This window comes from Pholis gunnellus, assembly GCF_910591455.1.
Source record: "Pholis gunnellus genome assembly, chromosome: 3".
In the NCBI taxonomy this organism is placed as follows: domain Eukaryota; kingdom Metazoa; phylum Chordata; class Actinopteri; order Perciformes; family Pholidae; genus Pholis; species Pholis gunnellus.
The window spans coordinates 12,444,979-12,472,095 of record NC_136529.1 but is presented as its reverse complement, the minus strand read 5'-3'; the positions used below and the strand labels follow the sequence as shown (position 1 = coordinate 12,472,095).

The following is a 27,117-nucleotide window of genomic DNA, read 5'->3' as shown; positions in this document are numbered from 1 at the left end:
ATAGGCCTGTACCTGGTTGACCAAGAAGCCAACTATCTATCACCTTGTTACTCTGTTAGGGTGAGCACCAAGGGGGCCCAGTGCCACCCCTGGCCAACCTCTGGCTCAGCCCCTGACCTAAAGAACACAGATTTACAAATTGTATCCTGTTTATTTAATATGTAAACAAAGTGTATTAACCACTAGTTATGTGCAGAACTACTTCTTGGCCTGGCAGAGTAACGTCTTGGAATCTCGGCTGGTTGCCTGACACCAGGACGTTCCTGTACCCCCTGTCTTTATGCTGAGCTAACTGGCTGCAGCTTCTTCCTTAGCGAGACGGCAAATAAGCATATTTCCTAAAATGTCAAACTATTGCTTTAAATTGACTTAAATGCAAAATAACATCATCACCACCACCAAGCAGGCAGTCTGACACCCAGCAGGCCGACAGAAAAGAGAGACAGACACAAACAGGAGAAGACAAGAAGAGTAAGGAGGTACATTTAGAAAAGTGTGGAGGTGTGATTACTTGGTCGAGGAGGCCAGGCAGCTCTTACATTGCAGAGGGAGTGGGTCCGGTGACGAGGTGAGTTGATGTCACTGGGCGTGGACGAGCGGTCTCCATCGGCTGCAGAGGCGTCTGAGATGACAGAGGGCTGGCGAGAGTGACAGGGGCTGATCCTGACCACAGCTGGATGTGCCACACATGTGCACACGTACATTTATTCACACATGTTGAAAAATACCCAGTTAGTATGAGAAACCTCCAGGAAACACTGTTGTTAGTATGTTTAGTCTGTAAAAGCAACACCAAGCAGCACCGAGACTGAGAAGCAAAGCAGAGACAGTAAGAGAGCTTACCCTGTCTGTCCGTGGTGTGTCCGTGGTAGAGGGTCTGCTGGCTCTGACGAATGGCGGCAGTGAGCGGCAGGTCGGCCTGCATCACCCACTCCTGACTGCCGTTCACCACGGGCTCTGTAGGCATGGCCAACGAGTGGCGCTTCGGTACGTCTTTTGTCAAGGTGGCCAGAGACTGCTTCGCCTGGGAGACAAAAGAGAAAGAGAAACTGAGCATGACCTAAAAGTAAAACAAACTTGCTCACTCACATTTCTTTAAATCTTTTTAATGGATTTAAAATGAATTTCTATGCTTTTTGTTCGTGTTTTCTGTGTCATAGTCTGTATGTCTTCATATCTGTTGTGCATTATGTAAAACACTTGAAATGTGCCATATAAATAAACATGTCTTGTACATAAACTCACATGAGCATTGTATGCATGCTTGAATGTGTGCATCTACACACACATGTACACAACAATAGCTACACTACACAACTAATTGTGGGACCTTGATAGCTAAATGAAAGACTGGTGGTATTCTATGTTTACTTATTGTCAACAAATCCCATGGAAAGACCAAAACCAACAGTCAACTGATCTTAAATATATCTTATTCCCCTGTGCTATAGAGCGCCACTGTTTTCCAAAAACGATTAAAAACCAGACGGTTGCACTGGCCAACATGTTCCTCTATTATTTGCACAGTAGTTTATTTTGAGTCAATCCAAACATTCACCGTCCTGTTGCTGTAAATATTCACTAAAGCAACAAATGTGTATTAATCTGTTGCTGAAGTTTCATACAAATACATCATCTACTCCTGGTTGAGCACTGTTTGCTAAAAACTACAATGCACGGCTGTATTAGGAAATTATTTAGACCTTAAAAAAACGATATATTTCACCTGTTTGTAAAGATTTACCTTTTTTAGCAGGAACCAACTGGCTTGAGGCTGAGGGCCACAGCGGGGTAGGACATTTGGAAAGTGTTGCGAAATGGAGTAACACATTATTGGTTTTGGTCTTTTCACGAGATTGTCGACAACAATACAAATATTGAAGAACGGCAGCTCTACCCTTTGAAGTTAGCCAACAGGAAATATTCTAATACAGCACACTAAAGACTGTCCATTTCTGTGCCAAAACTATAAATGTTTGATGTTTTCCACAGGATTGTATTACTGGAAGCCTATGAAAAGGCATTTAGTGGGCAACCACTTGTGGTAAGAGAAACAGTTGGCAACCACCGGATTTTAAATAGAAAGAGAAGAGGAGAAAAATGAAAGGTATAGAAATATATCTTGTGGCTTTGTTGCTTGCTTGCTTGACAGCGATGCAGCTCTTGCACTGATGTACCAACACAACTGATCTGTGATGCAGCTTGATCTGAGGATCTGTGGGTGGTTATGACTCGCCGAGGGAGGAGAGAGATTAATGACACACAGACTGACAACTGTACCTCCGAGGCACCGACGCGGCAACACAGAAAAAAAGAGGCATGAATTTCTTCCTCAGCCTGGAGAAAGAATTAATGCTTTGAGAGAGGAAAGGGATGAGGATGGCAGAGCAGCTTACTGCATGTGTTTGATATGAACACAGCGACGGGATTGCAAACCCATACCTTGTTTGCATTTATGCCATAAACACCAGATAATGACGCTAATGTGACACTTTTGTGCTTGACTTTCTAATTCAAGAAAGTTGTGACTGTGTTTATGTGCAGGGTGACTCACCATGGTGAGCTCGGCCTCCAGCTCTTTGACCCTGTTCTCCTTCATGTCCATCTGAGAACGCAGGATGTTGGCCTGTTCTGTGGCTTCTTTGGTCTGCCTCCTCAGGTCCCACTTCTCCCTCTCCAGCATGTCCTTCTCCTTTGCCAGAGCTTTCACTGCATCCTCACTCTCCTGAAGATCACACACACACACACACACACACACACAAAGACACGGTTAATCCTCGCCAAGCTCACTTTGAGCGATCAATGGAGCGTGACATTTGAGTCAAGGAGCACATCAGAGCTACATCCTATGTTATAACCTATTTAAAAGAAAGGGATACTTGAAGATACTATATAGACAAGATAGACAAATGATTTTAATTATCACAGTAACAAATCTGACATATATTGAAATATATATGTATCATGATATATAGGCCAACAGTCCTTTTTTCTTCATCACATGAATTAACGTTTATTATTGTGATCAATATATATACAATATGTCCCCCTATTTAACATTTATGAGCAATATATAAACATTTAATGAAGGTTTTATAACACATTATAATGTGTTCATGCACAGATATAAAGATATTTTTAAGTGTTTACAAATGTACAGTCTTTGTCAACAATTATAACTTCTCCTACGAAGACATATGTTATTATATTACAACTGTGTTTCACTATATTTTCCTTCATTAGTAGTTTATGCAGCAGCCTCCACTTATGGGTGACCACAGGAGTTATAGTTGTTAACAATCACATTAATAAACAATTATATCTACTTACAACTACATTATAGTTTGTTATAAACCATTTATCAAGCGCTTACATGAGGTTTATGCTCTAAAGAAGGACTTTAAGTAAAGTGTTACCACATTTACAGCTAAAGTTATACAAATACATTTGTCAGTGGCAAAACTCTGTTGTTGAGACACTGTCTTGGGCTTTTCTGCACTGACATTTAGTTATATATACAATGAGCTAATGCTGATGAATGGGCAGGGCCGCTGTCACCTTTCGGTGTTGGTCGTAGTTGCGTATGAATTCTCGCAGCTGGTCTTCTCTGCTCTCCAGTGTTGCATACAGCTGCTGCATCTGACTCACCAAGTCCGCCTTCTCCACTTTTAGACGCTTACGGTCAGCTTTCATGGCTGCAAAACAGAGACCAACACATTCACAAACTGAGCATCGCATACAGGTGTAAATCAAAGAACATTTTAACAGCCAATTTGACTGTCAAACAAATGTGTCAGTGAGATTTGTAAATCAGAAACAACTTTGCATATGCAGAAGGGAACCACCAGGTGACACTGTGCCTTCTGTTAATGAGGGGCTGCAGCTTTTTTTTCCTATTTTTTGTTTTGTTTTAGATAAGATGATGAAATCATCCCAGATAATTGGCACAGTAGCACGTATTCATACATACATTTAACAGTTTGGGCTGGCATGTGGAGACTGTTGGCTCATCCCAGAGAAGACCAATTGGATCTGATTTCTTTCAACTTTCAGAGAAAACTCAACAGCCATGATGCAACAGGTGGGGCTCTTTGCAAGCAATACTAATAACATTGCTCCCTAGAGAGTTTGTGCTCAACAGAGAGACAAGACTGGAACCTGTACTTTTCATAACTCCACACATGTGTCATTCAGGACTCAGGAGGCATTCCTCCTGACAACGGTTTAGTCTCTTAATATTTTACACTCAACATTCAAACCTGTTTTTCTGCCGTTACGCAACACAGTTTACGAGCTTGCAGTTTACCATCTACGACTCAGAGCAGGGGAGAGAACCATGCAAAGCAATACTGTCTAAGTAAACTAAGTCCACGATTGCCGTTTTGGTTTCTTCTTCTATTTTTGTGACAAGAAATGATCCTAAATGTGGGATGGACTGTTTTTACTCTCTGGGTTTCATTATGGTTGGATTTGTTTTCATAGAAAAAATTAACGCTGCATTCTAGTGTCCATTAATGCCACATTCATATTTCAGAGCAAAGCTTCTATTGCATGATTGATGGGAGTTAACTAAAATGAGGTGAACCTGGTGTGTTCTTGGCTGCTCATCAGGGGCGACACCCATTTCTGAGACATACCAATGTCACAACATATGCACATATACAGTATCTCTTGTCCACACTTACAACAAATGAGATGTTAACACAAAAGATCATGTTTCTCTTCTGGAAGATTGCACACTGTTGTCATTTGAGTGCACACATTTGACACCTTTGGCACATACATGACAAAACAGATGAACCCTAAAAGAGATTGTAAAGACATAGTCCTCATCTTTTTATTGCCACAACCTTTTGTTTACTGATAGTAAAGAACATGGACTGAACCACCTGAACTGCGTACATCTAGGATGACGAAATATAAATGTGTTATAGATAATTATTCTTTACATAATTTATCTTAGAAGCAAAGATCTTTATGTGTCTACATAAGCCAATGCATCTTATTTTATACTATGACATGGATTTTGACTCATTGCTGAGTTGAGCTCTGTTGCTTATTGTATGTGTTAATACAGATCTTATGTGATGTAAGGTGACCTTGAGTGCCATGAAAGACGCCATGAAATAAACGTTTTATTATTACTATTATTGGTATTTTACTACTCAATGTCGAAACTGGAAGCAATGTCAGCCTGAAGGAAGAAAAGTGGGTTTGTAATGGATTGTAAAATGAGCTTCATTTTATTTTTCTAGTGTTCTTTTTTACCGGGAGCCACGCAATACTGTCTGGAGTAAGACAACAATGATGGGTGATGCACAAATACTGAGTTGGCTGCTCACATACAGTCAGAAAATCCACTGGGGCATGTGTTTGATTTGCTAAATAGAAATATGTTAGCCTTAAATTAGCTTAAATATAATGTTCATTAAATAATTAAATCTTGTTTGTTGTACATAAATAAAAGAACATATGTTGATCTAGTTTGAAGAAGATACTTCAAAACAATGATTCTGATCTTGTTAGCGTTCTGGCCAACTAACTTAAAGGAAGCACACTTAATGGCCATATTTGCTATCTTTGACATCAAGGGTAAGAAATGTAACATATCCCTTTGAGAATGTATATAATTCAATATGAAACATTTAACCAGTTATTAGGAGAAATATGCTGTCAGGATAAACATTTGGCTTGTAGCGTTTTTCCCTTTCTTTTACTAATTTCTTTAAATACATATGTGATTTGATGATTGTGTTATTGTTAGAATATATTTCTTCTGGTTTTGTACTGTATATTTGTGACATCAGAAGTCTTATTTTTATGTTTTTTTTCCAATCCCTGTATCATGACACAGAAATAAAAACTAATTACAGAAACTGACTCATTATTTTCTTTGGTGAGATAAAGTGGGTTTTATTACAACACAATCTGGCTTGAAGGAACTTGAAAAGATGAAACATCCTACTAACAGCATGGACAGCTGTATTTGCTGCATATTTGAGGTAGCTGTTCCCAGAAGGGACTCTGGGGGATTAGGTGAGACAAAAAGACGCCTGTGTTGGCTCCTGACCTTGTAAGGCCTCCTTGGCACGGTCCAGCTCCTGCTCCTTGTCACCCAGCTGCACTCGGAGCTCTGTGGCTGAGAGCAGATTGGCAGAGCAGCCTCCCTGGGTCTCCTCCAGGTCCTTACTCAACATGTCCTTCATTTGCCTCAGCAGGTGGACCTCCTCTTGAAGCTGGACCACCTCCTCGCGCAACAACACTGAGGGAGAAAGAGCAAGAGAGAGAGAGTTTGGGAATTTAGAGGGTGCAGAAGAGGAATGAGGAAACTGCGAGTGCAGGATTGAGAATATGAAATCACGAGAGAGGAGAAACTAAGAAGAAGCAAAGGAAAGACTGAGGGAGAAAAAAAAGATTTAGAAGAGATAGGACGGAAATAGAGAAGACAAAACTAAATGTACAAGCAGCATAGAATGAAGGAAGTCGTATTGGACACCAGGAGTAAAAAAAAGAGGGTGTGATTATGTAGCACATCATAGAATATGCCCTCAAATCAACGTAGGAAACCCCTCAAGACTCACAGCTCCCCCTCAGCTGTGGCCACAGGGGTTTAAGAAGTGAGAGTGAGAGGGACATCCTCAGCACTGAAACCTGCGAGGGTATAGTAGGTAAGTGAGAGACAGCAGTCTGATAAGATTTAATAAAATATCAGCGACACACACTCGAGGCGTGCTCCTCATGAGTTGTTGTTTTTCATCCGCTGTGAAACGCCTCTCAACCCTCAGGGAAAACAGCGAAAACAAACAGGAGCAAGAAACTAAGGAGAGGACACAGAAAACTGAGGAGGGAACTAACGGACGGGAGCTGGTGGACATGTTTGCTGAGCAGCAAAGACAGAAAAGATGAAATAGATAAGAAGAGGTCTTTCATGGGCTGACTTTTAGTCCAGTGAGGGAAGTCCATACCAGCAACAGAGGAACAATATGTCACAATGATTTATATTGCACACATAAGGGCACACGGTTTGTTACAGAAGAATGGACTCTTATTACAGAGACAAATGACACATCACAGCCAAAACAAATCTGCAGCCTGATGATAAATGCTTAATTCAACACCAACATTTTTTATGACACCTTAATACCATACAAGATGGGAGAGACAACAAAGAAAGGTTGCAATGTGGATAATGCAGATACAATTTGGTAGTGGATCAGTAGAACATTTACTCTTTTGATTTACAATTATTGAAGTAATTTTATAACTTCTAAAACTATGCAGCTTTGCTTCTTCTCTACATGACTACAAATGCAATATCTTCAAGTTTTGGATAATTTCTCAGAAGAAATGAGAAATTTGAGATCAGCAACTTGTGATTAGCATAAAACTTAAAACTCTCGGGATCACCAAAGTCACCAAAACAATGAATGTTTGGACCACATTGCAAAGCTCATGCACAGCGGACCACCTCAATCAGTAGGCTTCATCCTCTGGGGATCATGAATGTCTGCAGAACACTTCACTGCAATCCATCCACTTGTGTACATCCTTGGACACAAGTTGTGGAACCAACTGACCTTCAAACATATGGCATGCCTATATATGGAAGGCTGCAATATAACTGAAAATATAACAAGTAAAAAAAGTAGACTGTGCCCTTAATTCTATGCAGATCCCCTACAAGACTCCATGTAAAATTATGTAAAATTCAAGAGCAAGCGTGTATGTAACAAAGTGTGTAAGTGTGTGTGTTTGTGTGCACGTTTGTGACTCAGAGAAAAGAAAGAAGGTCTCTGCAGGCCTGCAGCCAGACCTCGTGGGGCTGCAGCAGCTCCGATAAGAGAGGAAGGGACAGTGCATCGGTCTCTGTCGACTCAGGACTATGGAATCACACCGGGCAGCTCTGTGCTGCATGTGACAAAAAAGAGTTTGTTTCCCTGACAGAGCAATCGTTTAAAGCAGACTAAATCCGCTTATTCATGCTTACCTACAGGCTTTCCTATATTTGTCGCGGGAAGCCCAGCTGCTGCTTTTCATGCCACTGGACAGAAGTGTGCATTTTTTAGGTGCTTTATTGCGTTTGGCTTAATCTGCAACTCTAAACAGGCTGTTTAAATTATCAGCTGCTCTTGCTGTGATGTGAAGGTTGACCTGCTCTTGTCGTTAGCGGGAACATCAGTTGTGTTGAGCAGAGAATTTGTTAATTACAGTATTCTTAGGTGATGATGAGTCTTTTCCTCTTTTACCTCAGAATCTAGGAGTATTTCACTTGCTTAAGTATATTAAGTATAATCACATATTCAACATTGGCTTGTGTGACATTATTTACTTTAGGTCAATTTAAAACCGTGTTATAATTGTGTCTTGAGGATTCTTTACGATAGATTTGATGAGAAATGTGTCTAATTTGCAGATAAATCGGTTACATAATTCTCCCAAATCCAATTTTGCATTCATTTCCAGCATCATCCCCTCATTCACTAATATACACCGACCCACAAACATAAACACATGCGTAGGTATAGAAAAACACACAATCTCTTCTAACGGGTTTCTTGCTAGTCGAATTGTGTGTAAAATCAGGGCAAAGAGATCCAGAGATCTTTCAATCCTCCCTGAATTTGTGGCCATATTACCTTTAAGAAATGTGTGAAGGGACTCACAGAAAAGCTGCTTCATTGCACGCTGACTTGCGTTAAAGCTACTGGCACAGACACAAATCATCTACCAACGTGCCTCCACATGCACTGTTTCATGCAATCTAAAAGGCTACTTAAATTGACAGGAGTCGTATAAACGGGACACTGCAGTCTATACTCTGCTTTCATCTGGGCTCTCTCAGCTCGGACCCTGGAGTGGTTGTGCAGTGAGCCTGGTCAAGCTATTAAGAGTCCTTCCACAAAAGGCGAGAAGCCCACTCTTCTTCGTATTCAGCAGTGGCCCATTCTATTAATTTCTCATCCAATCCTGATTAAAGTGTCCATCACAGCCAGTGAGGTCTAGGCCATCACTCCCAGTCCCTTTCCCAACGCATAGCAGAGCCTTCACAAGCCAGCGTAGACACACACACACACACACACACACACACACACGCACACACACAGAAAGAGCTGTGGACGGGTGTGTAGTGGCTGTTGGCTCATGATTAGGCTTGAAAGAAAGCAGAGGGATCGCTCTCTGCTTGGCAAAGGGAAAGAGGGACCTGGAAATGTGTGGATTGGCGGTCAAAGACCAGAACTAGCCTCCTCTGAAGCGTATGCAGGATTAAAGTTAAGCTATTTATATACATGAATGATCAAAGATGCTTAATGTGAGCTGTGTTGGAATATTGAGTTTGAAAGTTTTTGTTCTTGTTGCAGAAACTCCATCTTTAAAATGTCAAAAGCAGTTTCAGACTAACTATTCTCACTGCATCTGAATCACTTTCCAATGAGGCAACTTTACAGAAAGTGAACTGACATGCGGTTGGCAAGCTTCATTCATTGTTTGCCTGATCTGAACCGGAGACATTGCTTCCTTGATTCAGTTTAGTATTGTGAGCTTCTTTTGAAAATGAGGGCCTTCAGTCTCATTTCAGCTTTTAAACGGGTTAAAGGGTCAGTTCACCAAATAACAAAAGAATATTTGTTGATATAATGTACTGTCTTACTATTCTCTATGCAAGTTTCTGTGTCTGAGATGTCTTTCACCCCAGTAAGATAGGGGTGAATGGAATTATATTTGTGCTTCCCAAAGCACTCAATCATTGTAGGGCTGCAGCTAAGGATTTTTATTTATTGATAATGTGCCAATTAAGATCACAATTAATCACATTTTTGTCTATAAAATGTCGGAAAATAGTGAAAATAGGTAATAGTGGCTTTGTCCAACCATCAGTCCAAAACCCCATAATATCCAGTCTACAATGACAGAGAAAAGCAGTAAAAGCAGTAAAATAGATTACCTTTTTTATGTACACATGTATATTTGCCTTCAAATTACTAAAACAACTAATCGTAATTACTTGCAAGTTATTTTTGTGTTGATAGACTCATTTATTATTTGACAAATTGTCCAAGCTCTGAAAAGTTTCATTAAAAAAGCGTCAACAGTAAAGCTCTATCCAGCTCTAGCCAAAGAAACTATAATTACTATCATAGGTTCGCTGTTGCAGTCAAGTGAATGACATCAGCTGACAGGAAGTAAACATGGACCCAAGCCGTTGCCAAGCAATGTAATTCCATTGAAACAGACTACAAAGAGTAGATGCAGTGGAAACTGTTGACATGGCGGTTTGTGGATTATTCAGAATAACATTGTGATACAAAATGGCTGTTTAATTGTTGAAATATACAGTAACATTTCTAATGCTGTGAGTGTCACAAACAGCAGAATTCTCAGAACCACATAACTTAAAACCTGGACGAGCAAAACTAAAACTGTCTGCACGGCTCGATACCTCCAAAGGGTAAGTGAGAAAATACATATATTTTAATATACTTAACTACAATTAAAACATGATAACAAAAACTGATTCAATGGACCATAGTCCAAAGCAAAACCGTGAAAATACTATCGGGGTAGTATAAGATTGAGAGAGGTGTCAAATATTTCCAAAGTGACAGCAGCCAACTATTCTGCCCTGAGGAGTTACGATGTGTCACTTTTCCACCTCGGCCTCCCTGACAATTCAAATCTGTGTAATTTTAGTGAGTACAGTGATTCCACTCTAACACAAAGCCAGAGGCGATGCTGCCTTTCCCTCTCTCAGGTACAGTAACTGATAGTGTGATAACAAGGTCATACACTATTTTTGAAACTTTACGACTGTATGTAGACAAACAGCGCTGCAATAACAATATTTTTAATAGAAGTCTCCTGTGAACAGCCAACGCATATTAAAACTGTCTTGGAGGAGTTTCAAGAGCAAGAAACAAATCCTCAACCTGTTTCTATTACCTTGAAATATTACCTGCTGAAATTTCTTGGCTGCGTAATAATAATAATAATAATAACTGTGGCCTCTTTTTAAACAGGTGCTTTACACTGTCATTTCCAAAAAAGGTCTAATTTTTCTTGCCGCAGTACAGACCTTGTAAACTACTCAACATACCCATTGACATACACTGCTGCTGTGTGACAGACATGTCGAGGTAGGACAGGAGGGCTGCTTGGTCTAGTTTAACAGCTTTAGCTTCCATGGAACAGAGATATTCATAGATCACTGCTCAAGATATTACTATGAAATCTGCTCTTTAAATATAGTACAGGATTGGGATTTGTTTTTAATTTCCTGACGTTTTCTCCTTCACACTTTTCACTGTTTTCCTCTCCCCTGCTGGCTCCTGTGGTATTGGTGCACAGCTATAATATGCTATCTGTAAGGGGGAGAGGGCTTGTGTGTATGTGACTGGAGTGTTCAGGGGAATTGGAGCTTAAGGATGAAAACAGTAATGGCTTTCTACAGAAAAGGCTACGATATTTTTTGCTGTAGCATTGCAGGGTTTGGAGCTAATACAGCAAGACATCAAAGCAACGCCATTTAATGTTGCATTTCTCACACAAATTACAATGCAGCAAATAATTAAATCACCAAACATAGGAACACCAATATCAAAGTTTTCTCGAAAACAAAATTAGAAGCAACATGACACGTTTTCACTTGGGATGTAAAAAGCAGCAAGACAACAGAAGCTTTTCAGTAACTCGCTGATATGAGCACGAGCTGTTTGAAAAAACAAGGAAAGTCTTTAAAATGATTCATCAAAGTCTCTCTATAAGCCACCGACAATGAACCAATAAGAAAACTAAAAACTTGTTTCCCAGGACAGCGGAATTTGGAAACATTACGTAAGTGATTACCTGGAATGCAGGTAATTGTGTTGACTCAAACTGTCAGCCTCCTTGAAGGGAAGCGAGCCACCGCCGTGACTCTGTAACGACTTGTGAGCTAAATCATACAGTGACCGCTTGAACTAATTAGCTCCTGCTTATGTTTCCCTCAATGACACAATAAGTCACATTCTAACTGCAATACTGTGAAGTCACAACGAGTCATTTAATCAAAATCTACTGGGAGTTTACATTACTGCTTTATATTTTGAGTCCTGCACAGTTAAAAACTAGAATTAAAGATGATGGCTGGACAGAAAAACTCAAACAAAAATATACCAACAGCTGCAAAGAAAAGCTAGCTAAAGCTTACACAGTATAAGCTTTATAAATAAAATTCACTCATTGCTAATTAATCAAAATCCTGGTCAAATGACGACAAGCAACAGAGGCCAAGAAAATGTCTGCATGGTTGATCTACATAGTATATTGCAAATGAGGTTACCAATTACATCTGCGGGTCCATCACACTTCACCCGATGGGTTAAATGTGTATCAACTAATTAAGTGATGAAACTTATCAAGGTCAACATTAAACATTTTCTAATTCATTGCATGGGCCTACAGACATGCACTTATGAAATGAAGTGGATGAGGCAGAGATGAAAAGCAAACCCGTTTCACTCCAAAGTCACATGTACACAGTTTGAAGAACACCAGAAGGCAAACCAAGAGTCTTTGGCATTATATATGTAATAGGTTATTATCTATACAGTAATGAGCCTATTTTCATCATTATATTAGTGAAGTGTTTTCCCCTGGTGGATTATTTAAATTGCTTTTGTGTGGACGTGCATGTGTCCGTGTATTTTTGAAAGCCATCTCTGCACTGTATTATGAGAGAAGCATATGTCTGCTGAGCTCTGTTACGGCATAAAGATCAGTTGAGTTTTCTCTGGGAGAAGACATCAGTCTGCTTCAGCTCTTGATTAAACTCATTGTGCAAGTAACACTATAGCCTTGTCAGGCAGGAAAGATAGAGAGAGTGGATGGACTGAAATAAACTCTGCAAGTTGTGTATCGACGACGAGCAATAAGCCTCATCTTATGAATAATCGGTGTTGCTTTAGAGTGTTTCCGCATATGACACTCAGTCTGTCTCATACATAATATGTATATATATGTAATAATATAGTACGGATAGCACTTGTCACCACAAATGGTCTATTTAAAGGTACGCCTTGATGTCTCCAACCTTATCTTTTGTTTTCAGCCATGCTAGCGGCGTGGCTCGATGGATGACAATGTCGATTTTAGTTGAAATATCTCTAACTATTAGATAGATTGTCATGAAATTTGGTACAGACAGTTGTGTTCCTCTCAGGATGACATGTAACAACTTTGTGGATCCCCTGACCTTTAATCGTGCACCTCTGGCAGTTCAAAATGTCAGTTTATCTGCATAACTAGAAACACTGCTAATTAGAAAATGTTAGCATGCTCCAACGCTTAACTTAGACAATGAACACGGTAAACATTAAACCTGCTAAACATCAGCATGTTAGTGTCATCATTGTGAGCAATTTACTGTTCAAGCATTTAGCTCAAAGCAGGGCTCCCATACAGCCTGACAGAGCTTCTAGCAGGGCTGTAAACTCTGGCTAGAATATCAGGAAGCCAAGCCGACAAAAAACAAAACTCTTGTACAACTAGGCCAAATTTTGTGAAACTGATAAGACTTAAAAGAAACATCCTATGATCCTTGAGCACTCTGTTTACAACTCGAGACAAAAGGACAGCCAAAATATCCCAAAAGTCCCAAAAGCATAAAATGAGCATGAAACCCAAATCTGACGGAAAGACAGAAAGGAGGGAAAGCCAGAGAAAAGACTGCAACTGAGGCCTCACAAATAAACCCATTCATTCTGTCAGCAGCTACCTGCTGAGTCTCAAATCCCAGAGAGGCTGGCTGGGTGGGTGGGTGGGTGGGTGGCAGATGTAGGCTACAGCGATTAGGGGCTTCTTTTAAATCATCGGCAGGCTTAAATTTAGCATCTTCATTGTTAATTTCTGCCACAGTCAAAGGAGGAACTTATGCGCTAGTGGAACAGAGGTTTTAGACCGGCTTGGGTTGTAGGGTGTATTTGACATGCTTAGGGTACAAACAGCGGTATAAGCAGCGACAAGCCTCCATCTCATGTCGGAGACAGTGATGTTAATAGGTTTTCAATTCCAGGGGTGGTCATTTGAGTGAGTCCGAAAATGTACTGGGCCCCCAATAAAATGTGTTTTTTGACAAATTGTGTTAAACTTGTGTTTGATGTCATATAAATGAATATTGTTATAACTGGTTCTATTCATATGTGTTGAAAATGTATCTGAAAAATAACCAAATAAAATCCCCAAAAACTTTATATACAAAACTTTACACACACACACACACACACACATGTGTACACACACACAACATCACTGAGGAGACTAAACAGAACCCGGAGCAAACACCTAATTCCTGATGCCTTGAAACACTGAGACACCTGAATGTAAGGGTCAGGTCAATTTCCTACTCTGGGTATTGCACTGCCTCTCTATAATACATATGGCAATAAATAATGCAGGTTGCTGGCTCTCAAACCTACCTAACCAGAGTATTCACCACTTAATGGTAATTCATGGCGGTATATGCAGACAAAACATCACTTGCTGGTTCAGTACGTCTATAAAATTCTAATATACGTATATGTTGATAATTTTATCGTTTCGCCTCTAAAATATATTTCACATACAGCACTTGAAAGCAGATCAAATGATAATATGATTGTAGCATATGTGTCCTGCATATTGTTTGTATGTATGTTGGTCTGTATACTATATCTGTGCGTGATTGCAAGTGTACTCGTGTACAGTATATCTGTGCGAGAATACAGTATCTATTGGGAACAGCCTCCATTAATTAATTGCCTGTGGGTTTACACTACAACTGAGGTCAGTGCAAAGATGCCAAGTGCAGATAGCTGTAATTGATTCACACGTTTATTATGTGCAGACTAGGCACGCTGCCAAGGATGTGCCACAGGAAGAGCCCCGAGAACTTGGACAGGGCTATTTAGATTTCTAATACTGCTGTCAAGAGCTGCATTTTGAAAAACATACCCTCACTCTCACTTGACACAGGTAACATTCATTCATTCGCTGTGCATGGGTCGGGTTTAGCCAGTGATTAACCTGACTGACATGGTGTCTCTGAATAGGAAACAGAGAGCCCTTTGATTTCAGCAAAGCCATGATAATGAGGTAATTTTGCACAGTAATTGTAGTATTTATGAGCAATGGATATCCTAGTTTTCAATTCAGTCAATCATGATGACCCTTGACCCTCTTAAGCCCCACCCTCTCATTCCCTCCACTTCTCATACTGCAGGTGACATGTCTGAGCATGAATGTTTAGACTCAAAGTGCCCCCCCCCCCCCCCCCCCCCCCCCCCTACCCTACGCAGTAAGTAATGAACCCTCACGCACTTTAACCGACTTACTGTGTTTTAGTGTCTGAGTGGAGGAAGGTGTGAGGATTCCTAATGAATTTATGTAGGAGGTACTTTGTGAAATCACATTACCTGGACAGAGCAATAGTTTGACATTTTGGAAAACACGCTTATTTGCTTACTTTCCGAGAGTTAGATGAGAAGATCGATACGACTCTCATATCTGTTTGGTAAACATGTAGCTGGAGCCATGTAACATTAGCTTAGCACAAAGACTGGGAAAAGGGGGAAACATTCTGTTTCTGTCTAAAGGAAATAAAATCCAGTTACCAGCGCCTCTAAAGCTCCCCTAAAACAAAATTACAAAAGCAAAGTGTAGAAACATGAGATTGTGGTTTTAGGGTGGTTATGCAACCACCATGAAGAGCACCAGACTTAGAAGCCAATTTTCACAGCGGCCAAACTGTGGAGTTACAACTGTAACGTGATGCCATGCGGCCCAAAAATACGGTTTCCCAAAGACTTACAGACTTAAAAGACTCAACTTCCAAACACAACGGTTAAACACTCTATTTAAATCATATGGTCCTAAAATTCATAAAATCACCTAATAGCTCGCTAAAAAGTTATTTCCGCAGACATAATGAACTGTAGGTAATGTGTGTGAGTCAAGACCGATCAGCTGGGCGGCGGGGTTAAAGGAGATGCTAGTGCGCTTGCTCTATAGGCCAATAGATGCGGAGGGAGTGCGGAATATCCTGGTAATTTTGTCCTCAATTAAGCAATTTAGGTTTCATGCACCACCGAGTACCTTTGAAATAATGAACGGGGCTCCGCCTCCAACACTGTATCCAGTTCTCTTCATACATGGGGTTATGTGGGTTATGGATAATGTTCAGACTATTTCTTGGTCATCCCTGAAGTCTCTGCTTAACACTTTGATTAAACAAATGAGTTATAACATGTTGGTTGGCAGATGTTTTTTTTCAACATTTTGGCAGAGCCAAGCAGGTTGTTTCCCCATATCAAGTCTGAGCTAAATTGCTGTAGCTTTATATTTGCTGTACAGACATGAGAGGAGTATTAATCTTCTCATCTAACTCTTGGCAAGAAAGCAGATACCCCGAAGCATATTTCTCAGAATGTCCAACTATTCCTTAAATTAATTGGAGTGTTGTTATCTCCCTGTTAATAAGAACAATAGTTCTGCTCAACCAAATCAACATATTTGGAAGTCATCATCATGTGAAGTTTGAATAAATTGCTCAAAAAGTTGACCTGAGAGCCCTCAAACTATTGCCGATTTCACTATGGGACAGTCCGGAGCCCTCTTGGACTTAGAGGGAGCATGTGTCAAAGTCTGTAAGTCCATGAGGGCAGAAACTGGAATTGGGTCTTAGTATCTACAAAACAGCGGGTGAACAGAGTAATCAGCAAAGGGGCGGTGTCCTTGATGTAGACCAACTTGTATAAGCCACTAAGGACTAAAATGCCACAGCCCATATTGTCCCTCCTAAATCTGTGGTGGGGACTCAACATCTGTCAGAAACAGCAGGATCTGGTCTCTGGAGAACTGGAAATCTACATTATTTGATACATGACCTCCCTCATGCCCCGAGGCATGGCAGAATAATATCACAAGCTGCATGAGGTGCTGGAGCTGCTATTGAAGCTTGTGTATGAAATTATTAGTGAGGAGTTTGAAACACAGTCTAACACTGGTGCAGATGATGAAAGAAACAATGGTCCTTGATAGGCTCAGTGTAGCTACAGCTCACACAGAGACTGAAGTGAAATTATTCTAAAAAGCAAAACAAAAAGATGCTTTCTATGGAGATGAAGGACATTACAACAAAGCTGTGAGTGTGAAGCGTATTGGTGACGGTACCATCTGTCTCTTCTTTAGTGCAATCGGTCAAAGTCATTATCTTCTGCAGTTCTGAGTGGTGACCTCAGGGTGCTTCCTTTGCAGCAGGAGTCACGCAAAACACAGTTGAATCAAGCTCATTTCAATTCATTCAAACGCCACCATAACACACGTACATCTTCACATGCTTTATTATATGTTAGGTTCCAACAGTATTCAGAACACAAGAGCCAATGCCGATATTGTTGTTCCTCAGGGTTATTTTCTCCCATAATATACAAGCTTTAGTATGTCTGCTCCTCTACTAAAGTCTGTAATACTGCACAGTATCTCACCAAATACCACTGCATTCATGTACAATGAGCATAGAAGATTAACAGATTAATATGTTATCCATATGAACATGTAATATCAAGGTCAGCATTTAGATCTTATCTTTAGTAAAACAATAAATAAGTCTTGATTATGGATTTACGTAGCCGGTCCAGCCACTCATGCATGTTAGTGCATGTGAGTGACTCACACATGCACTAACATCCACGACTGTGAGTCCCAGTGTATGTGCCCCACTGTTTAGCTAATTGCTGCCGCTTTGCACAGCGCTCGTACGGCAGCGGCTACAGCTGATGCCGCTGAGTCACAGAAGTTTAGCTCCCACCCTTCGGTTCCCCCTCAGGTAAACACTGTAAGCTCTGTCACCACTGTTGCTGTTGTTCGTTCTGTTCATGCTGTTAGCAACGTTATTTGCGAGCTGTTGGCTCCACCGTGGTCATGTTGAGAGCCGTATGGAGGACAACTCCTGACATTTTGCAAAGAGGCCCACGACAAAAATCAACCTGATTAACATACTGTAAGCTGCATTTCAAGGCTGCAACTGGGTGAGAAGGAGCTACATTTGACCATCAAAAAGCTAATTGGCAGCTACTTTGATGCCAGAAATTGTTATGTTTTTGTTATAGTTGTTTTAGCAAAGTGGAAAAAGTTATCTGGTTCTACCTTCTCAAATGTGAATAATGTCTAGTTTTCTCAGTCTCCCATGATAGCGGCCGAACTCATGGTTGCTTTACATAGTGATAAGTTCTAAGTTGTTGTTGTTTCTTAAATTTTAGGCTAAGACAGTTAAAGTCATCATTATGGGCTCTGGGGTCTGTTTTTTTTTTCTTATTAGCTGACTTTTTATTGAACAAACAATTCAGTGATTAATCAGGAAAATAACAGGTAGATTTATAGATAATAAATGTAATGAAGACGTGTAATGAAGCATAAGATGTAAAGTATAAGTACGTAAAATTGTACTTGAGTACTGTTCTTGAATAAATGTACTTTCCACTACTGCATTTGTATCACACATTTCTCTCTCACATTCCTCTCATACAATCAACGCAGGCAGTTATAAACACACGTGAACTTCAGCCTGCTCGCACACTGCCAACTCGAGCCACTCTTATGGCCGACACTATTCCTCCAAGACACACAAACAACGTCTTTTCTCCCCCTCTATCTCCATTTCTATCTGTCACTCACCGGCCTTCCCCTCCTCCTTCTCAGACCTCATGTCCTCCTCGGCACAGGCTCCACTCAGCTCCACTGTCAACTGTGGTGTGAGCTCTCATAGCAGGTGAAAAAAAAAGAAAACACACATGTATATGTACAGACCAGTGCACACACCATTCAAACCAACGCACGCAATGCACCACCACAGCCGGCCGCTCCCAGCCCTGCCTGCTGAGGCTCCACCCAGACAGGTTACCAGGAAGTCGTCACCCTGGTAGCCACTCAGGTACTTTTCCTGCTCCTTTCTTTCCTTTTAATGTCTTTCTCTCCCACTCTCTACCTGTTTAGTGACACGCCCTGTGTCAGGCAGGACAGCTTTCACGCCACGCCCACTCCTGATTTTCCTCTTTTCCCCCTTAGTGTACGAACAGGATGAGGGGGAGGGGGAGAGGATCACAAACAGCACCTCAGGCCTCAGGTAATAACACCAGGTGAGTCGGTGGAGCTTTCACGCCACCTGATGGCCGAGAGCTAACAAAGGACGGTGTGTGCAATTACACTCAGCGACTGAACAGAAAACGATACTCCCCTCCGCATGCGAGCTAGGCACTCCCTCTGAGCCCGCGGTGCCTTTTGTAGCCTCCATGAGTTTACAAAACTCACTTCCTGAATGTGAATGTGTGTTTTGGCCAGAGGAGGTAGGAATGTAAAATATCAACTTCAGTACAAACGTCTCAAAAAATGGATCATGACAGCAGTGAAGTGATACGGAGTTCATGCTTCCGACCAAACTGCATTAGCTCTACACGCTTAGATTGGATTATTAATAACAGCTCTCCCATGTTATCTTACGGACAGTCTGAGTCATGTTCGATGGGAACTCAGATGTGTGCGGACAGTAAATAAGGTTTAAGCTGGTCCTGTTTGCCTGACAGGGCTCTTTAGGCCTGAAACCCTAAGGCAGGTACAGGTGGTATGAGGAAAACAGATAGGGCTCCAACTGAATTAATTCAGCCTCCAGAGCCTGGCTGGATATAAATTCATAATGGGATTTTTGGTTTATGAGCACTTGAGTGCCATAACTAGCATACTAAAGCACAGGTGTAGGCACAATGTGTGTGAGTTTGTGTGCAAGAGAAAGACTAGTTAAACCTCTTTCACTTAAAAGACGTGACAGCAGTTCAGAGCGAGCATGCCATTTGTCCTGCCTGTCAGAGGAGGACGCTCAGTGTTTCAGCTCCGTCCAGAGATCAGATGTGCTCAAACCACATACTTGTCACATGAGGCAATGGATCTGTCAATCACACTCTGACACCTCAAGGATTACTGCCAGGCTCGTTTCTCTCTGACTGATCCCGGCTGAGACAAAAGATTGAAACGATATAGTGAACACAATTAACGCCTTATTAGAAGATAACGCATGTTTTGAAAGTACATGTTTTTCTGTGCTGGTCACCTCGGTAGTATTACAGCTACAATATCTCACAGAAAATAATTTATGGAATTTGAACATGCTGATTAAAACCAATTTGTTATGTATGTAAGATTGAAATTCGAACCTGTCTGCCTTGAGCTGCTTTTAACTTGTCTGAAGAGCTACAGCCTTTTACATGAATCAGAAAATGTTGACCAAATGTAGCACTTCATAATTCGAAGGTCATGCTGTAGCCTGCCTCTCAGCTACACTGCATCTTATTCACGGCGTTGCTTTTATCCTGACAGTTCTTCAGTCTGAAATGTTCCACTCCTCAGTGTCCTTATTCTTCGGCTTAACTCCCTGTATCACTATGTCATTCATTTGCTTTGCTTACATTAAAGCCAGGAGAAATCCTTAAAGGCCTTCTTTTTCTACACCCTCCACAGTATTGCTCTCGCACGGGTGACCTGTCAGTCTGCATTATCAGTGCTGCGGAGTGTCGATAGAGAGCCGGAATAGAGCCGCATTAAGATATTAGCTAGCCTTAAGAGAGAAGAAGAGGTGAAAAAAGAGAGGAGGAGGGAGACTGAAAGCAGTGATGGGCACTGGGGAAGAAGGAGAATAAGTGAGTGAGGTCACCACTGTCGCTGCTCATTGCTGGTGGAAATGACATGAGGCTTTAATAGCTGCTGAGCAGGCTCTGACAGCTTCAAGGGGATAGATGGGATGAAAAGATTGGATTTTAAATTATTGAGGGAATTAAACTGCAGAGTCTCGGGTTTGGCATCAAAGTGAGAATAATACAGAATAATAGCCGTCACTATGATGAGAAAAAGAAAAGGACAACAATACAGATGCGATCAATAAACTTTATGATCAATGGCTTTTGTTGTGCGTATTATTACAGGCTGGTCAGTTAGATTACTGCACACGAGGGATTGAGAGAGACTATTATCCTGAGCCACACAGGCCTCTCTATAAAGCATTTTATTTGTCAAACCGATGACAGTGATTGGAGAAAATAAGTGCCCTTGCTGCAATAATTGCACATTACAATACAACTCTGACGCAATTAACTTAAATAAAGCTCCATTCACATAAAAGCAATTTGCAAAGTATAATTCCTTTCTCTGGTAAGAAGTCAATCCAGTCTCGGAGTCTTATTGCGCCACACATAGCTGCGATAAATCAAAGCCTGCGGTGAACTGTTAGGCCCCGGTGGCCAGGTACCAACAGCTGCTGTCTGATTGTTCTCACACTCTTAGCCTGCGCAGGCCTTTGCTCCAGTGTTGACCTCGCAGTCAAGCTGACAGCTCTGTGTCTTTTAACTGCCAGGATAAATCTCCGTGTACACTTCCTGCTGTCACCAAGGCAACACCTTGTATTTTCGAGCAGCACCGTACCTTTGCCCAGCGAGCAGTCTGGGGTGCCAAAGTCCATCAGGCGGGATATGTCTGTCGGGTAGCACATGTCCGTCACAACTGTCTTCTGTCTGTGATGCATTGATGGATCTGCAGGGGAAAGATATTAAAATCAATGTAAATTACCACCATCAGATGAATCAAACGTTTGTTCTCTCATTAAAACGTCTTATTTGTATTCACACAGCAGGGTTGTTGTAGTATGTTGGGCTCATACTAGCATTGTGTGTAGCTGGCCTTTTAAATCAGATGATTCATTCTGACATGGTGTCAATTTCGACACGCGCTCCTGAGCTTTCAGACACGTTGCAAATATGAATCTGTCCTACAAATCACTGCATTTGTCGTCGGCATCTCAAATTAATAATGAAGCACAAACTGTATTAGTAATGATTCATGCTTGTCTATGTTACAATGCTTGGCTACATGTTTACTCCTTTTTGCCTTATTTTAGATCACCCCGTATTAAACTTTCATACATTTTCCCTTTTCGTAGTCTCTTTTATCCACCCATTTATGTGATTCCACTCTACTCTTACTCTACCTTTTTGTGCTCTATACATTGAGCTAATGACACTGATCAATGACTTCAGTGAGCTCCAGTAACTGAGGTCATCTAGAGAACATTTTCTCTCCTCTCACTTCAAAAAGAAAAAAGATTGAGATAAACATATATCTGATTTAAAATCATCAAGGTCCCTCTGCTTTTCCTCCATCTCCTTTTCTAAAGGTTTCACCTCCATGTGTAAAGCATGAAATGCTATACAAATGACAATGATTATTGGATGGAGGCAATATCCTTTCTGTGCAGGGAAATGGTTTTGTAGAGCAGATACCAAAGCATTACAACGGAAATTATTTCCTCTTCAAGAGGGCTTCAGATGCCGCTATTGATCTCAAATCTCCAAACTGAAAGTAATTCTTCTGATCTTATAAATCCCTCGGACGCTATAAATGTTGGATTTCTTACCAGATGAAGACGTGACAGTACCTCCTGTATACGTGCTAATGCAGTGTTTAAATGAAACGTGTTTTCTAGTTTAACCATGAACCCCGTCCATGAGCACAGCACTGCTGTCTACCCTCGGTGCCTTCTGAGCAGAACCATCTGCACAACCACTCTTCCTCAACAATGATCTCAGCTTCCCTCCTAATCTGCATATTTTGACAGTTTCAATTTCATGACCATATGGTATTTATCTAGATGACTGACCTTCCCCTCCTCTGTCCTCCTGACCCGTCAATAACTGTTTAGGTGTTGTTAAATTGACCTTTCCCTTGTTCTTTAATATTGAGATTGGACAGCGGGCAGGCTGCTTTATCAACAGTAGAGAGAGAGAGAGAGAGAGAGCGAGAGAGGGAGAGAGAGAGAGAGAGAGAGAGAGAGAGAGGGAGAGAGAGAGAGAGAGAGAGAGAGAGAGAGAGCGAGAGAGGGAGAGAGAGAGAGAGCGCTGTTGGCAGTCAGACAAATTCACAGACAATCTATTCCAGCACTTAGCTAAAGGTGCTGACGCTTTGTGCACTTAAAAATAAAGACGTCAATACATAAATTTGTGGCTGTAACATACGGGCTGGGTGTCATCGCTCTTAAATGAGCAGCCTGTCAACTGAGAAAAAGGAGCAATGTACCATAATTATCGCGTTGCGTTTGGATATGTGTGTTTCATATGATGAACACGCTTCCCCCTGGTACTTCAACATACTTCAGTCATCTGAACTTTTCACTGGTTTAATATGACCTCCCATTCCCGAGGGGTTTTGATTAGCCAGGGTTCATTGTATTTCAAGGGGAAAACACCCTGTCATTGTGTCTGTGTCAGTGCTGTAAAGTACGTGAATGTGCTCTCGAGAGGTATGTCCTGGGGAGTGAGCAGTATATCTGTCACCTCTTCTCTGCCTGGTTGAACCTCTGCTGTGAGAGGTTGAAGGTTATGGAAATGAGGAGGCCTAGCGTCTATTTGTAGCCTAACTGACCAAACCAGACAGAACAGGAGCACAAACTACAGGCCAACGACTGTGATCAAGCGATGCCAATTGTTTTATATCTCATCTTCATCTCTCAATAAAATCATCTTTTGGGACAATGGAAAATTTCATCTATCAATGATAGATTCTTCTTAATGGAGGTCTTGGTATTGTGCATGATGGCTCACTGGAAAAGCTTGCAAAAGTTGCAGTCATCGACCCTAATCCAAAACATTTTTTGTCAAATTCAACGAACATCTCCTCACGGTCTGCTAGCTGTCTGTTCTGAGTGAGTAATGAAAGAAGAATCTGGTGTTGATGCACAGCCCTGGCTCTGTAAATGGGATTTAAACGAAGTTGCTTGGACTGAGCCACACTATTGCAGCCAATCAGCCACATGGGGCGTTCGTTCTCGTGCAGTGGAAAGGGGAAAGGCCATGGATGTATAAAGAGAAAGGCAGTGGGAGGGGCAGTACATCTGGAGGAGGGGTATTTGTTTGGGTGTTGAGCTCAAATAACAACAATCTCTCTCCAAAATTGCTGATTTACCGTTTAAATGGAACTAAGACATCATTAGTGTTATAAACATGTCTCACTGCACACAGATGCACTGTTAACAACCTTGTTCTTGTAGCTTTCAAGCCTGCAATCAGTTATTGTCACAGTCATGCTGATGAAAGGACAATGACAGCATCATGTGAAGCAAATATGATTTAAAACAAAACAAGAAAAAACTTTGGATTAGCTGTATGCAAATAAGTTCACCGTCTCCAGAGATGGATGCCCAATGAAACAGTAGACAGAAAGTAGACCTTAATACAAAATGTTAAAGAATTAATTTTAATATGCAAATTTACCTCTTTTGGTTGTTCTGTTATTTTCCTCCAAGGCGAAAACAATACATCTCATTTACAAAGCAGATCTATATTACTGTAGCAATAACTACACATTTTCATTAATGTTAATCTTAAAAGTGTTCTTACCATCTTATTAAATATTAAAGAGACTTCCTTACAGACAACAAAGGAAAAACACAGCCCTGACAGCATCACAAGGGAAAACACCCACTAGTTATTAATGAGAACATACTGAGAGTGTGTGACTGCAGAAACATCCCCGGGTGTGGTAGGATTTCAGAGAGGCTATCCAAACATCTGACACAACTTCCCTTCCTCGCTAACAGCTGAGGGATGCAGGCGACATGTACTGTATGGGACATGATGGAAAGAGGAGACAAACAGAGTGGGTATTCCAGCAGAAAAAGGAGGCAACTATCATTGGTGTGCAGACTCACACAACCTTTAATTACACTGGCATCCAGTCCGTCATGCAGGCAGCAGACACATTCATTCCTGTATCAGTCATCGCAGAGGAAAGGAAGGGAACATCACCATGTTACTGTGAAACCCTGCAATAACACGGCTTTATGTGTTGTATCTTTCTGAGGGACAAACATGTAGGTACCACTTACAATAATTTACAATGGTTGAAAACATGCTGTAATTACCAAGCCGTGTGTGTGTGTGTGTGTGTGTGTGTGTGTGTGTGTGTGTGTGTGTGTGTGTGTGTGTGTGTGTGTGTGTGTGTGTGTGTGTGTAAAAGAACAGGCTAGCTTTGAGAGGTGATTGGCTATCAACACACTTGCAGAACAAAAGGTCACTGTAATGTTTATTGTTTCCACATACTCTCAACTACTAAAAGGTTTTTGTTAGGGGAGAGGGGGGGATAATGATGACTGGGGGTTGTGGTTCACATTCAAATACAGCAATTCAAAGCCTCTGAAATGGATGCAGAGGATTCTTTTTGTTAATTGCTTATTTTATGTACATAGAAGAGAGATGTATTAGAACAAAAGCAGTGATTAAAAGTAACACTGACAAAAAAAAGGAGTTGAGTTGTTTTATGGGGAAAATGACATACTCATAATCCTAAAATGTAAAGCCCTAAAGAATTTAACCATTTTCTGTGGTACACAGTAATTATTCCCCAGTGGCATGACAATAACCACAGCGTTAAAATTGCTATTACATTTCTATTATTTCCTCTTTGTCTCTCTATCTAAATTGGCACGACATAATGTGAGAAGAATTTGAAACACTATCTAAATGGAATTTCACAGCATTCGCGACAGTGAATACATTAACAAAGCAAAATGATGTGATGCCTTTTGGGTTTCTAACCTTTGGCAAAAGACGGAGCCAGGAAATATCGCTTGGTTACATAAGACAACGGGATTGAGTTCGGTTGAGATATTTAGTGTTGAATATTTCACAAGGGAGACTGCTCATCCCTGACCCCGACGCTCACAGGTCGCGTCTGGTTTTATCAGGCAAAGACACATGGAGCTCATCCAAATCCCAGCGTACAGACTGCTGACACGGCGCTCCCGCGGCACAAATGCATCTCCACTGGTAGGTATCATTAGCAGCCTTTGACACAGATGGCAACGATGAATTAGAAATAAAGTTCCTCTATGACGGAGCTCGATATGAAATCAAAATATTGTGCAAAACCAGAAAACAACAATTTGAAGCCTCCACAAACACAGGCTGTAAATGTGTCAAATAATTATTTAACAACAGCAGTGAACTACTTTTGGGAGACGTTGACTTAGTATTCAACACACAAACGCAACAGACAGATTTCTCCTCTGGGACAGATTGAATGTGAGACTATATATTGTAAATCGAAGGTGGAGCCGTCACATCTCTGTTATACATCCCAAACATGCAGCCAAAACCACTGCAGCAAAATGTCATCCCGACAATATTTTGCTTCGCCTGGGGCTGGAAACTTACTCTGTTTTAATCTGTGTTTATAATAATACGTGACACAGTGAATCAATACTCCTAGTGCTCACAGAACATCAGCCCTGAAAGGCTGCCGTGAGCCATAGCCTCTGGGTGCTGTCTGTGTGCTGCCGTTAAGAGCACAACAGCCGCCTGCCCCGAGGAAACATGCGTGGAAAGAAAAGCCCGTTCAGGGACACATCCATTACATCAATGAGGAGAAATTGCTTTAGGAAGCGAGTGTCCAGGGTAACCGGTGTTAGGGCTGGTGTTGCTCAGTTGCTCAGCAGTCTGCGGTTATGGAGCATTTTTTTCACTCTAATGATTTCAGTGTCAAAGGACAACATTAAGGGAGGATTTTAAAAAGCAACATGTGCTGTAGAGAGGTGGCGTCCTGACAGGCAATCACAAACCTCGGGAGGTTCTTTTCACTGTTGTTAAACTGCAGGATTTTCATTACAGGACTGAGAGATGGGTGATTAGAAAATATATTATGTGATGATAAAATGTTTCCACAACGTTTATGAGGGGTTGCTATCACTTTAATACCTCAGGATGTATTAGGCCATTGTCGCTAATGTTGCAAATCACAGAGTAGAACAGTTTTATGGCAATTTTTGAAACAATGTGACAAAGTCAGTCAAAGTAAAGTCAAGTAGTGATTTGTCATTTATCCAATTCACTGGATTATAATAAAACACATATCCCCATCTGTTTATTCTATCCTATAGGGGCTGCACTTTTTTACATGTATCCATTTGGCTGATACAATCCATGTTTCATTTTGTAAAAAAGCTCTGCAGGGAAATTAATGTTCCTTTTTAACCTTCCTCTTGACTTTGAAAAACTGGAACACCCTCCTCTTAATATC

The 27,117-nt window shown here is 41.1% G+C and overlaps 1 protein-coding gene across 3 annotated transcripts in view; it reads right to left on the bottom strand.

Moving 5' to 3' along the window:
* Window positions 1–27,117, bottom strand: part of LOC306715898 (kazrin-like) — a 57,028-nt gene that overhangs the window by 1,888 nt on the left and 28,023 nt on the right. The window contains exons 2-7 of one of the 3 annotated variants that reach the window (XM_079186377.1): window positions 21,475–21,582; window positions 6,071–6,262; window positions 3,559–3,695; window positions 2,555–2,725; window positions 844–1,024; window positions 540–673 (exon numbers count right to left, since the gene is read on the bottom strand). In XM_079186377.1, the coding sequence (XP_079042503.1) occupies window positions 540–673; window positions 844–1,024; window positions 2,555–2,725; window positions 3,559–3,695; window positions 6,071–6,262; window positions 21,475–21,582 (923 nt within the window). Of the gene's footprint in view, window positions 1–511; window positions 674–843; window positions 1,025–2,554; window positions 2,726–3,558; window positions 3,696–6,070; window positions 6,263–18,684; window positions 18,836–21,474; window positions 21,583–27,117 lie in introns of those variants that run through there. The other 2 variants (XM_079186378.1, XM_079186379.1) reach the window with 2 other exon arrangements.